Below are 14,734 nucleotides of genomic sequence, written 5' to 3' on the forward strand. Positions count from 1 at the left end.
CTTTTTGGGACCAAATAGTGCATTTTAAAGTAAGGATTTACACACACGTAATTTCCACTGCTTGCAGTCCCCCGGGACCAAGTAGCAATGGAATTCCGAGGTGGCTGGAACTACTTACATGCAAGTGAAGACCTTCCCAACCGTGGCTTGGAACAGCCTGATTGATAACACAAGAACAGCATTCCTGTTTCTTTTTTATGTAAGGAAGTTTTGATGATTCCCCCTTCACCTTAAGCTTATCAGTCAGGGTTCTCATCTGCCTTTAAAAACCCACGTGCAATGTGGTTCTTCTGTGTCTTTTAGTAATGTCTGAAATGGGTCTGCAGCATGTAGCAGAGGCATAGCAGGAATGCTCTGTCATCATCCACTGCAGGGGGAATTCAGCTTTCACTGAAGAGCCAGTGATGAACACAGCTGATAAATACCCTAAAAACACCTTGGGAGGGTCACAAGGGGACCCTACAAGGGGACCTGTGTAGCCACCAGGCTACAAGCAGTGGTGGAGGAGTGAGATACTTACTGCAAGCCCTGCCCAACTCAAGGGGAAATCGACCCCATAAACCCAGCCCAGAAGAAGGCAGACATCTCTCTAGTCAGGATTAACATGTGTAAAGCCTCTCTGGCAGTAAGGCACCCCCACCCAGCCAAATCTTTTCCCCAAGGTGATGCCAAGGCCTCTTTTTAAGCAGTTACCCAATTACTCACATGCATGGTGGAACATCTGCAGGCAGCTGCCCCCTCCCTCCCCATCAGCCCGTCCTAGGTCATCACCCTGTCACAGGGTGTGGGCTGATGGCACAGACTGTGTCCCACCTCAGGCAATTTGGAGATGGTATGAGAAGCTGAACATGGAGTTCCTGGTGGGGCTGAGGGCCCAAGGTGCTGCTAGCATTGTTGGTGTGATGACCTGTGCCACCACAATCTGCTGGTGTATAAGGAAGCTCCTGCACTTCTCAAGCATATGCCAGAATGCTTCTTACAGCCCTTATCATGAACTTTCTCTGATTTTTTTTGTCTCAGAGTTTTACCTTCTACTCTGTAATGATTCATTCTGATGTATATCCAGATTTTCATAACCTGGATGTAGTAGCTTTCATCATGCTCGAGCCTACTACTCTTACTTGTGGTCAAAATAAGAAATCTGCTTCTTTAGTGAGCAAAGCTGAATTGAAATGTAAAATAATGTGCCAGAAACTGGTCTATGACTGAAAGTTCAGAATAATTTACTCCATATCTATAAGTCTACACTGCAGTGCTTTCCTTTAAGAAATGTGTATGTGTATATATATACACAGCAGCCCATTCTGCCAGTGTTGTAATTGCCACTGCCTTCAAAGACCATCTCTATATATCATCAGTCAAAAGTATTGAAACTGTTGGCTAGAGGGTGCTGAGCAGTTTGTATAAATAATTGAAAGTGTCCTATTTTCAGGTCTAATAGCTCTTGGCATCTTCAGTTTTATCAGTTAAAGAAAGTGTTCTCACTTTTCTAATGCAACCGTGTTGATGTGAGAAAGAGTGTAAGAGGCAGACACCTTCTGTGTGCTTTGAATTTCTGTGCGCTCTGACTAAGCAGACTTTTTAAGAAAATGATTAAGGTGTGTTTGGACACCAGTATGGAAAGACACTTTAACCAGGCTTTATAAGTGGAAATTAATACCAAAAATAAAATTTTATCAGCACTGTTAATTCCATTCAACCTTTCAGCTAAGCTATCAGAAGTTATTTTTCTCTTCTAAATTACGTCATGGCTATCTTGAAAGGATTTTGGTTTTTTAACACTTAGTAAAATAAGTAACATTAGCAAAATATAATCTCTAGTTTCCCATAGAAGTTGGGGTTCTTCCACTTTAAGTATTGCTTTTAATTCTCTTGTGCTTCTTCGATACTGCATTGTGTAACAAAACTAAAAGGAAACGGAACACTGCTCTCCTCTGCCCCTGTTACTTAGCATGTGTGGTGGTTAAATTGGAAATTTCTACCCCGTGTGCTACATTGGTGTTTAAATGGGTACTCAGAGGGTGCAGCTTTGCTTTGTGTCTCTTACCAGTAGGATGGTCTAAACTGAGGGAGATGTGCAGACCAGATCATCCCTGCTGTTACTTACGTCAGTAGGAAAGTTGCCCTTGACTTTGATGGAAGCAGATCCATAGCCCATGTGCTCAGTGGAACATTACAGGACAGATGTCTCAGTAGCCTCTAATCAGGCTTGTGCTTAGCAAGCCCCAGCCCTCAGTCCCAAAAACACATGGTTTCCCTGAGAAGGGGTAAAGCAGACAGAGACTGTTTTTTCAAGCTAAATCAATCAAATGATCTTTTGGCAGCCTAAGAAATTAAAACCTCTCTCATTTTTTTTTTTGAAAGAAAATTCAAGGCCCATCTTGTCTATTCTGATTTGTTGGTTTTTGTGGACTACCAAGCAACCAAGTAAACCTGGTCCGAGCACTGAATGTTTGTTATTTTTGTTACTTCTCCAGTTTGTTTGCTTCCTCGTATGTATACACGGAAGGATGAGGGAGCAGCATGATGAGGGAAGGGGTGACTTCTGTTAGGTTTTCTGGTGACTTTTTTGTGATGGATTCCTGCTGGTTTGCAGACCACTGCTTGGAAAAAGCCATTAAAAGATGTTCTCAGCTGGGTTTGAAGTATGGCTGAGACCAGAAAGGACACCTGTGATCCAGCACAGAGGTTCAGACACCAGAGCGTGGTTTCCAAACCCACTGTTTGCTCGTGGACCCGCTGTAACCTCCCTGAAGCTGCTCCTGCGCTTGGCTGAGCACAGAGCCCCCACTCAGTTTGTCCTCATTTGGTAACACAGTTAAACAAGTTTTGCTTGCTTGAATACATGTTTCCTTTAGACCCCCTGATGGGGGCAATCATTTGTTTCTGTGGACTGAAACCTTTTCTTGTGGTATATAACCCATGAGTGATGCCCATCCCCTATAGATGCACGTGAATACGTTGGCCCATGAACCTCCCATTGAGCCTGGTGCACACACTTGTCCCTGAAAACTGCTCATGTGCATAATGGTTGCCAGATTATGGCCTGGCTTTGTAATTAATTCAAAAACTAAATGAAATGTTTCTTCTCCAGAAGGGGAATTCTGCTGCAGAAATGTGCATCATGCAGTTGAGACATTAAAGGTTTTAATATCTGAACTCCATTAAATGGATTGTTTTATCATTTGCAGAGAATTCATTACTTTCTAAAGGCCTTTTGTCAAATAAGCATTTTGCAAACTAAGCTAATCAGCTCTGTTCCTGTTTATAATTCTCCCACTACAAATATTTATGTTATAATTTGTCTTTCTGCATTCCTGCCTGTCTAAGCACAAGCACATTAAAATTTTTCTGGCATGCCATTCCTTTCACACATAATAGAAAATCATAAACCCTCTGGAGTTTGTTTTTTGTAGGCCGCTGCAGAGACATGAACAGGACCAGCAGGAGGGACAAAGGGCTGTGCTAACTGGTGCCAGGCATGCCACCATATCCTCCTCATTCATGTGCTTCTGTGTCCCCACATCTCACCCCAGCGCTGCCAGAAATGACACCAGAAACTATACCCCTTGCACTGCTCTTGTGGTGCAGAGTGGCTGGATTTGGAGGGAGGATATTTGGCTTGTTGGGGAAGATGAGACCACCCACCGTGCTGGGGGTCTCCATGATGCTCCTGTCTCCAAACTGACCTGCTGGCCCTGTGTCCAGGCACTGCAGGACAGGCTACCATCAGCACACATGCTCAGGTACCCACTGGCACAGCAGCCTGCGCGTGAACTCCGGGAGGCGCCCCAGGGCACACTGTTGCTGGCACTTGGCATCTATGGCTGTTGGCAGCCAGAGGAGGTGGTTCAGAGCTGACTGGCATGTGGCCCTGCACACATGTGGCAGTCTGGAGGTAGAGGAGAGGGCAGGGCATCCGCTGAGCAGGTCTGTCCTCACTGTGCCCCTTGCCGCTGTGGCATCAGCATCTCCCTACGTGCACTGGTGTCATTGGGCAGATGGAGTAGCAGGGAGGGGAAGTGGCCACCCCCTGTGCTCCTTGACCCCCTCAGTGTCCTCAGCTCTTCTCCAGGCAGAGAGAGCTGGACTAAAGAGAGGTCCTGAGAGCCAAGATCATCAGAGCTTGGGCAGTGGCGTTTGGCATCCTCTGCTTGCAGGGCGTACACAGGCAGCCTGACAGAGACCTTTCTGCACCATGCCGAGGATTATCAAGCAGCACAAGACAATTAAACCTCACTCAGCGTGGAAAGCAATGCAGGTGGCATTTGCTGGGGAGGGGGGCCAGGAGAAGCTTTTCTAATGAGAACAGGAATGCTGCTTGTCCCACCTGACTAATCTGTGTCTTAACTGTGCTTGTTGTTTCCAGGCGTTCACGATTCAGGGGCAGTATGCCATCCCTCATCCAGATGTGAGTCCAGCACATGTAAATTACTCCCTTTTTGTTCCTCTCCCTCTTATTTGTTCTGGGCAGCATTTGCTTTCTACAGTTAGCAATAAAGACACGGCCTAAGGACACCTTTCCTGACCAACACACTGTATAGCCAAGTGTTAGCCCAGCTGCATCTCCTACCTTGTGCAATAATTGCTAGAAAGTACAATGGCCCAGGAACAAATGACAGTTATCTTGGTCTTTTTTGCATGTGATATATTTGAGTTCTTTTAATATGTAATTCTACAATAATTAGTTAATATTAACAATAGCCATTACATGTAATAACAGTAGAGATGTCATTTATAACCAGTTTGTTTTTTTTTTCTCTACGGTAGATTAGAATGAATGATTAAACCTTTTATTTTCAATATAATTTTAATTAATCCAGTTTTAGAACACGTAAGACGGTTTCTCTGCTCTGAAATAATTCCATTTGATTGGTTAGTTCTAATTTCCCATCCTGCCCTGCAGTTGACCAAGCTTCACCAGTTGGCTATGCAGCATCCCCCCTTTACTCCCCTTGGGCAGACCACCCCTGGTTTCCCTGGTACGTACCCATGGCCCCCTGGGGATGTCCTTCTTCTTAACAGCTTTGTTTCCTGTGGTCATTACATCATTTTAATAATAAATGTGGTCAATGACCAGCAATCCTTCTGTTTTTACACATTAATCTCTCTTCTTCCCTCCCGTACCTCTGTTACAGTTCCTTTCATCATTACTAAAACGTGCTTTGTTTGTTACTTTTATTAATCACAACTGCTTCATTTGTGCCCTTGGCTAAAAGCCCTGAGTTTCTTCTGTTCAGTCCTCTCAAAGTTATTGTGGACCATACAGTATGTACCAGTTGGTTCCGAGGGAAGTGCTTGGACAAACTTGTTGTCCATGCTTTGGTAACATGGATCAGAGAGAAGCAAACATGGGAAAACAGCTTGTACTCATGGCACAGAAACACCAGTTAAAGAAACTATGGCATGCTGAAAGTTGAATTCTTGTAGAGCCATATGTCTTGAGAGCATCTGTAATCATCACTGCTGGGACAAGTGCCTTACTTCCTGCAAGATAATGCAGATACAGCTACAAAATGCAATGGAAATTTAGTTAAGGACTTAAAATTTGCTCCATACTTAATAAAACTGAGGCTGGATTCTTGGTTCAAGAGTGAGAAGTCACTTAACCCTGCAAATAAACATTTTTACTGTCCTTCACAATATACATGCTTAGCATCTAAAAACTTCACAGAACAGAAGTGTATCTCTACTGGTACATGCTTTGTATGGCAAATAACATTTTATCACGTACATCACAAATTCTGTGAGCAACTTGATTATTTGATATTCAGTATGAAATAAGCTTATGCAACTCATAATTCAATGTAAACATAAAATGTAGGTGAGTCACTTTTTACAGAATATTTACTTTTCGTGTATTCTAGTTGGAAATTAGTATTTTTGGCATGTCTTTACAGATAATGCAATAAACACCAAAAAAAGAGAAAAGAAGAGAAAGATTCATGACATCAAAACAAACTTTTGTTTCTTCGTGATGTATCTGATAAAATATGTACAAGTAATACTAAATTGCCTTTTCCTAGCTTTGTATTTTCCTTTTTCTTGTCATTAACATCCTGCTCCTTAATCTTTCCCTGGTTATATTTGTGAGATGTATGTTTCTGTAGTGTTACTGTGTGTTAGAGCAGTAATTCCATTTTTCCTGAGCATTTCCTTTTGTCCACCCAATTTACAAACAAATGTATGCAGCTTAGAGTACTTTGTCCATTTCCCTTCCAAAATTACCCTTCCCAACATTTCTTCAGCAACTAATCCCACATATAATTTCCAAATTTTCTTAGGTTAATTTCTTCGTCCTTATTTTAATTTTTTTAATTATTTTTCATAAATATGTATTTTGTTCTGCTAATTGTTCATTTGACATCCACTTTAATTTTCCATGTTCTAGAACTCCTAGTAGACAGGTCCAATTTCAGCCATCCATTAATTTCTCAACTGATGTGTTTAGAACAAGCTTCAGAGACTATTTTTAGAGCAAACCATTTTCTAGAAGCTTTTTATGATGACCCTGTGGAATCTCATGTGACATTTGTTGCTTTGGTGGGTTAAAGGTTAATTAAAATAAGACTCATTTAAAATTAGTCCAGCCCTCTGAGTTTTGCATCCTTTGCTTTCTTTTCTGTTTCACTAGCAGTTCTCTATTGTTCTTTGCTCCTTTCTTTTCTCTTTTTTTCTTTTCTCTCCTTTCTGTATGTGTCCTTCTTTAAAATTTCATTTGTTGTGTCTTGCCCTTCTTGCAAACAGCTGGCGTAACATTTTCCCTCTGTCCCCTGAATAGGACTGGATGCCACTACTCCAACCAGTTCCCATGAACTTACTATTCCCAATGATGTAAGTGGACCAATAGTCCGTATCTCTTTCTCTTCTCTCGCTCCTCTGCCACCAGAGGGGACACCTCTAATCTTTGGCTGATCTGCAAGCACCAGCCCCAGAATAAACTGTGCAGCACTCAGTCTGTGGGGAGGGGCGCGAGGGGTTGGTGAAATGCTGGATGGAAGCAGCAGGAATCACTCTCCCCTCTCACGCCCCATGGTGACTGCTCCACAGGGCTTCACTGGCTTCACAAAAGCCTGTGTTCCCAGAATTCATCTCTCAGGTGACACTGGCGTGGGTGTTCTCAGCAGAGAGGCCAGAGGGGGTGGAAGAATGTGCAGCCCTGTGCTGTGTGTTGGGCTGGAGTCCTCTGTGCCCATCTCCACTGAACCCTGCACTTACCCGAGACTGTATTTTTCCTGAGCAAAAAAAGCTACTTTGGATAGGTAAAGGTGCAGTATAAGGGTTTATTTAAAAAACAAGGGCTAGAAACGCTCCTGCTCCAGCAACTCTGGGTCATCTGTGATCAACAGGCTCAGTGTCCATGAGCAAGATGGTGCTGAATCTTAAAACAGCTACTCAAAATGCCCAGCTGATATGCTGGGCGTCACATAAAAATGCCTTCCCCTTTTATTCAATTTCATTGCAGACAGGATTGGGGTCTTTGTTCAGTTTTCATTACAAATGAGTCACTTGGAAAATGGAAGTTTTTCCCTCCAGTAAAAAAAGCTTTCAAGCATGAGTGGGATCACAAATAGCAATTATATTACTTAAGAGATACTTACAATATTGTGCAAGCCCTATTAAACTCAGTGGCAATGATTTACAGTAAGAAAAAGATACAGAATCACGAAGAAGTGGAGTTGTGAGTGCTGTGATTTCTTAAGCTTTCTGTTACATAAAAAATGCCCTCCTGATTTATCAGTTCCTGCTTTGCAACCCAATTTATTTTAGGTTGAGAATTTTTTAGGAGCACTCTCTTTATCCTTACAGCACAAGTTTCTTAATCTCACTTTCAGGCAAATGTTGTTCTTGCCATCAGAGATGTAAATCCAAGGTCACTCTTCTGACTTTCTTTCTTTCAGGGCTCATAGCAGAGAAAGAGAGGGAGAAAGTTGGCCCTGGGTCCTGTAGTGCACTAGAAATTTTTAAAAACCATCAGTTTCTCATCCATGAGGTGTGAAATGCTCAGCTCAGCACTGTTGGCGAAGAGCAAACACGAATCTGCGCGGTGCCTCTCACAGGAGGCTTTTCTGGCTACACAGTGTGTTCTTGCTGTTGTTGCTAAAGGAGCAAAGCCAAGGCCAAAATGGGGTTAGGCTTAGGAAGAGCCTGCAGAGGCTCTGCAGGTGGTGAGAGGGAGTTCTTATGTTTCTATGGTGTCAAGGTGTGCAGTAGAGGACCAGAAGGTTGGCGCTGCCCGCCTGAGCTCTGTGTGCTCCTGTCTGTGTGTGCACACCCAGGGTTGCAGAGCAGAGGGAAGAACGGGCTCTTCTCCTATCAGCAGTCAGGAGCTGCTCAGGAATTTTGCAGGTGCCTTCCCTGGGGTCTCCCAGTGTGACCATGCATACTAGTGTCCCATGTCCCCATCACAGCTGCACTAGGGCTGCTCTCCAGGCAGCCCAGTGCCAAAAATGTATTTCTTTCTATCAGCAGTGGCCAGCAGGATCAGGGCAGTGATTGTCCCTCCGTGCTTGGCTCTGGTGAAGCTGCACCTCAAATCCTGTGTTCAGTTTTGGGCCCCACAGTTCAGGAAAGACACTGAAATGCTGGAGCGAGTCCAGAGAAGGGCAGTGGAGCTGGTAAATGGTCTGAGCACAAGTCCCATGAGGAGCTGCTGATGGAGCTGGGGTTGTTTAGCTTGGAGAGAGGAGGCTCAGGAGGGACCTCATTGCTCTCTGCTTGAAAGGAGACTGTAGGCAGGTGGGGGTTGGTCTCCCAAGTAAGTGATAGGAAAAGAGGAAATGGCCTCAGGATGTTGCACCAGGGGAGCTTTAGATTGGATATTAGGAGAAATTTCTTCACTGAAGGGTTGGTCAGACATTGGAACAGCCTGTCCAGGGAAGTGGTGGAATCATCATCCCTGGAAGTGTTCAAAAGGACATTGTGGATGTGACACATGAAAACTTGGTTTAGGTGGTGCTGGGTTAATCATTGGGCTCTGTGATCTTAGAGGTCTTTTAGAACCTTAATGATTCAAAGAGAAATGAGGGTATGGGGGAGATGGAGAGATATGAGTCAGAGAGGGTGGGAAGGCACCAGCACCATCAGTCAGATGCTGTGTGTGGAGGGAGGTCAGGGTGGGAGAGGCAGCAGCAGCTGTGCATTAAAGCCTGCATGGGCAATTTGACTTTGCTTTCCCAATAAGCATCTCTTAGTCCCAGTTTTGATGGACGGTCTGTCAGTGTGGGACAGTGATTGTTTATCTGGCTGAAGGTGAAGGAAGCTGCAGGCTCTGGCATGGAGCTGCAGTGCAGCCCTGAAGCTGCACATGGTTTGTCCCCTGCCTGCTCCAACTCCAGGGATTGCATTAGTTCCACAGCTTTCTTATCATATGTGCTTATCTGTGTAAAAGTCCAGCACACATGAGAAGACCATGGGACTTGCAAATACCTACGTGCTTTGCAGCTATCAGAGAAGCCAGTGTATATCTACATGTGCTACAACATACCTTTTAAAACCAGAATAATCATAAACACATAAAGCCAAAGCCTCAGTAAGAATCTGCTGGAGAAAAATCAGATATAAAGACAATAAGGAGCTGAGAGTTTAGCCTAGTCTACAGCAGATAGCGATTAATAACCATTTACAAGTTATGTAGCTTCATATTAAATTTTCCTCACGCCCTCTGGCATTTTAGGCAGTGACAGAATTTTTTGTTATTAATAATTTCTGTAACAACATCATGCTGCTTTCTTCATACAATATGCTGACAGTGGCAGTTAACCTGTTGCTCAATAACAGAGAGATACTGGAGAATAAAAAAAAATACGTTTCACAGAAAGTTATTTTCCACATGCTAAAAGCTGAGGCTTCCTCTCCAAATAATGAATTCAGAAGATTGGCCTTTCTAGGTTTTTTCATAACTTCTATGTAACTCCAAAAATAGAACAAAGAGGACACTTTTCCCAGTCCATCTCAGAACTCACTTTGGTCCTTATCTAGTATCTCATTTTGCTCATCAAAGCCTCTTGCAGGGGCATTTGGTTGCCTTTCTTTCCTTGCTGGCATCTTGTCTGTCCTTCCACTGCTGCCCAAATTATACAGTAGAAGTGTGTTTCACCTAAATCCCAGAACAAAGTGGCATAAACAGGTCCTTAAAAGAATCTTAAAAGAAAGAAGACATAGCATCCTTGGGTGTAGATAACAGATGTCTTAAGATTTCATGAGTCAATACCCCAAAATGTTCATTGAGAGTAAACGAAGAAACTCAATAATAATTTAAAAATCTGTCTCATTAAAAACGGCATATTTTGCATTATGTGAAAGAGACAGGGACAAGCAACAGGAAAGCATCTTACCCCTCAGGAAGCACCAAGAACATTTTAAGGCAGCTGGAAATCTGGTCAGTACTCTGTAGAAACAGAAGTGTCAATCCATCCAAGATGGATATGGCAGACTTGAAGAACTGCCTTTATTTCCCTGTGGTGCCTTAAATACTTCCCTGCAAATGAGTGGGACCTACATGTGCAAAATGTTCTCAGAGCAGCCCACATGTTTTCTGTTTTCTATATGGCTCATTGCAAAGTCTGTGCATCATTATAGTCTAGATTTTGCATTGTCATGGCAAGGAAATTTCTTAACATTATTATTGTTTTGGTCTTAAGAGATGCAGAGTATTTAAGCATCTTTTTCCAGGCCCTGCTGCAAGTCTGTAAAGAACTGTAATCCTGCCTCAGGGGATATTTCTCCCTATAGAGTACTCTGCCCCAGACCTTCTGGTTAAAAAACACAAAACGAACCAACCCAAACCTGAAACTAAGAGTTTCAGCCTGTATCTTTCTGAAAAGAGATTGAAGAGTCTCATTCATGACGAGCACCTGCTTGCTCAGCTAATGCAGGGGCTTTGCCAAAGCAAACAGACTTGCTCTGTGTTGGCAGCGGGGAACCAGGGGGAACCATGAAGACCGGTGGACTGGTGTGGTCAACCCCTCTGCTCCTGACAGCAGATACCAAGTTGCAGAGGCTAATTGCTGGCCCTTTTTACAAGCACTACATTATAGGAAAGGAAGCTGATTCTTTTTTACCTGTGTGTAAAATCTCCATGCCACTTCCTGTGGCAGTCAGTGCTCTGCAGGATTGAACTCTTTTATTAGACTCTGTCAGTGCTTTAACATTACAGGAAAATTTTATATATATATGTATATATATATGTAAAGAATTTCTATTTAGCATTATGGGGAAGATAAAAAAAATGGGAGAGAGGTACCTGAACCAGAGATGCCGTAGCATATTGGGAGAACCTATCGACATCAGGAGTTTGGGGTGGGAGGAATTATAGCAGATCTTTGAGTCCCACCCTTTAAGAGTCCAGAACTCCTGACTCAGTCCTATTTCCCTTTGTGCCAGCAGAACTTTACTGAAGAACAGAGTAAAGCTAGAAAAAGGCAAAAAGCAGAACGTGTGTTTTAGGGTTGGTTTGTTTGGAGTTTTTTGGCACAAGGAGAAATGAGGTACATTGAGGTAGGGGAAGATGGAGGTGGTGTAGAGAAAGTGGAAAGGGAACCATTTTTACCTGGTGCTCACAGATAAAGAATCAGCTGAAATTTTGGGGTGTACAACCAAGTAGTGATACTTAGACACAACACATCAGCAAGCTCTGCAAGTCACTGCCATGGCCCTTGGACAGCGAAAGGAGAAACAGGTTCATAAAGAAATTGTCAGACAGATGGACTATGGAGCAGAGATAGCAGCTGCTGCTCACAGGGTCTGTAAGCCTTAGGTGGGAATTTGAAATACTGGTGGAAACTTTATTTTATACCTCACACTGGGGTTTTTTTGGGTTTGGTTTTTTTTTTGTAAGGGTGGGCTACTGCCACAGTCAGAGACAGACTACTGGGCTTCATGCACATCTGATGTGAGCTCTTCTAGCCAAGTCTTGAGAGAGTCAAAATATATATGCACGTACATACTATGTGTGTGGGTATGTACATACATGTGTATGATAGATACTTATAGTACAAGTATGCAAAGAATCACTGAATGGGTCTGTTTGAAGGGACCACATTGGGTCATCTGGTCCAACCTCTCTGCTCCAGCAGGGTCATCCTAGAGCACATGGCACAGGATTGTATCCAGATGGTTTGTGAATATCTTCAGTGAGAGAGACTCCACAATCACTCTGGGCAACCTGTTCCGGTGCTCAGTCACCCACACAGTAAAGCAGTTCTTCCTCTTATTCAGGTAGAACTTCCTGTGCATCATTTTTTGCCCATTGCCTCTTGTCCTATTGCTCAGCACCACTGAGCAGAGCCTGGATCCACCCTCTTGGTGCCCTTCCTTCAGATACTCACAGACATTGATGAGGTCCCCTCTCAGTTGTCTCTTCTCAAGGCTGGACAGGCCAAGTTCCCTCAGCCTTTCCTCATAAGAGAGATGCTTTTAATCATCTTTGTGGCGCTCCACTGGACCTGCTTCAGGAACTCTCTGTCTCTCCTGTCCTGAGGAGCCCAGAACTGGACACAGCACTCCAGACACAGCCTCACTAGGGCTGAGTAGAGGGGGAGGATGACTTCACTTGATGTGGGGGCGATGTTATTTATTCCTCATGCTCCCCAGGATCTCATTGTCCTTCTTGGCCCCAAGGGCACACTCCTGGCTCATGGACACCTTGTTGTCCACCAAGACCTCCAGGTCCTTCTCCATGGAGCTGCTTTCCAGCAGGTCAGCCCCCACCTTTGTTGAATTTCCGAAGGTTCCTCTCTGCCCATCTCTCCACCCTGTCGAGGTCCCTCTGCGCAGCTCTCTGGGGTACCAGCCACTCCTCACAGCTTTGTGTCATCAGTGAACTTGCTGAGGAAGCCTCTGCCCCTTCATCTGAGTCACTGATGAACAAGTTAAGCAATACTGGGCCCAGTATTGAGCCTTGGAGGGCACTACAAATGACAGGCCTCCAACTGGACCCTGTGCCACTGATGATTATATTTATTAGTAAGTGTAGTATTAGACTACAGTGTATAGTAGGCTTGGTAGTCTGTGGTAGGTTTGGCTCCTCTCCCCAAATGGGCCAGAGGTGTTTGGATGCAGTTTCACATGGTTTCATCTCAGAGCAAGGCATCTGAGGCAGGTGTCTTTATGTTAAACCAAATGCCCAAAACCAGATGTTCCTTGAACTTCTTCAACAGCACATCAGCTCTTGAATACTCAGGTACTGCTCAAATTTCAGTGTAACACATAATGTGAAAGGCATCCCAGAGAGAGCCCCAGCCCCCAGCACTGCTGTCCTTCCTGCATGGCAGATGGAGTAGTGTGTTCTGCACGAGCCACAGGCCATGTCATGGCTTGCAGAGGGTGTCCAAACAGCCTGTTGTCACAGCAATGAAGGGTTACTTTGGAGAGCTTCAGGCCAAAGGTTATCAAACCTCTCCTCCAGACACCAGCATCACCAGTGTCCTTGACCAGTGTGGACTCAATCCTCACTACCTCACTCAAAGTCAGCTAGGAGATGGCACATTCTTTGCACGACCCACCTGGATGACAAGCTGGGCATCGCTGGAGGACCCCCAGCACGTACAAGTGGCAGCTTCCTGAGTGACCCAGCAGGTGCCTTCTCTGCCTGTGCTCTGGTGCTCTCCTGCACCACCCTCACTCCCTGCAGACCATGGAGGCCAGAGAGATTGAGGCATCGGCAGCAGAGGCTTAGGGGTCCCTGTGCTGCCCACAGGTAGCCAGTGCAGGCATACTGGTATGCACACAGACAGGCCAGAAGCTCACATCAGTCCTCTGCACTGGTATGTGTAGTCACATACTAAGAGAGATCCGTGGGATAAGGCCAGCAAGGCCCCCTGTTCTAGCAGGATGGGAAATCCTGTGTGCATTTCCTGCCACCCCATTTTTTCCCCTCGTGGTTGCTCCTCTTGTGCTCGTCACAGCTTGGTCTTTGTTTCAGCTACCTGGGTATCCACTTTGGCTTTTTGTTTGTCCCTGAGTGTGAAGCAAGGATTGCGTTGGGAGATTTTCTTCTTTTGATAAAATGTCTGGACAATGTGAATCTGTTTCTGGCCAGTTACTCCAAGTACTACAGCACCACAAAGGGTGGTCAGGTGTCAGGGCCTGAAGCAGCAGGAAGGGTGGGAGGGGAAGGGCAGTCTCTCTATCTTGGCACATCCTTCTGCAAAACTGGCAACATTATCCCAGCATCAACAGACCTGTAGAGTAATTCCATTTTCTACCCCTTCTGGCCATGGCTGAGCTTCTCAGCACCCATCCTTCCTTAACAGAGAACAAAATCCCCCTCCTCACCCTTACAGAAACCAAAACATCTCAGCCTCAGCTGCTGGCTTGGTGCCCACTTGCTCCTGGGGGCTCCCCATGCTGGAGGAGCAACACCCTGGGACACACATGCACACACACAGAGCTCAGGCTCAGTTCTATTCACAAAATAAGAGTTTTGGTAAGTTTCTGTAAAGGAAGGCAGACAAATTTCAGTCTCTTGCTATGCCTGTTTCTGCCTGCAGTCAGAGAGCTGTAAATCCCACTGACTTTAATGCACAGTACCTGGCCAAGCAAGAACCATGTGTACCCAGGGAGGTGTAGGGCAGTCAGCGCTCTGGAAAGGTGCAGAGCCACACTCAGCAGCTGTGGATGGTCAGCCTGACTTCCAGCTGCTGCTCTTGGCTTGCTGCTGCCACTGGCAAGTCAGGTGGGGCTGTGGTTTGTTTTTCTCAGCACCTCAGCAGGCTGTCATTTTCTGCCATGG

General features: G+C 44.8%; 1 protein-coding gene across 19 annotated transcripts in view; it reads left to right on the top strand.

The window, feature by feature from the left end:
• The window catches only part of LOC125318595 (poly(rC)-binding protein 3-like), a 509,055-nt gene that overhangs the window by 473,889 nt on the left and 20,432 nt on the right, over positions 1-14,734 (top strand). For 13 of the 19 annotated variants that reach the window (XM_048289516.1, XM_048289519.1, XM_048289517.1 and 10 more), the window contains 3 exons: positions 4,370-4,426; positions 4,907-4,982; positions 6,782-6,834. In XM_048289516.1, the coding sequence (XP_048145473.1) occupies positions 4,370-4,426; positions 4,907-4,982; positions 6,782-6,834 (186 nt within the window). The remainder of the gene's footprint in view (positions 1-4,369; positions 4,427-4,906; positions 4,983-6,781; positions 6,835-14,734) is intronic. The other 6 variants (XM_048289518.1, XM_048289512.1, XM_048289521.1 and 3 more) reach the window with 4 other exon arrangements.

This window comes from Corvus hawaiiensis, chromosome 30, assembly GCF_020740725.1.
Source record: "Corvus hawaiiensis isolate bCorHaw1 chromosome 30, bCorHaw1.pri.cur, whole genome shotgun sequence".
NCBI lineage: Eukaryota > Metazoa > Chordata > Aves > Passeriformes > Corvidae > Corvus > Corvus hawaiiensis.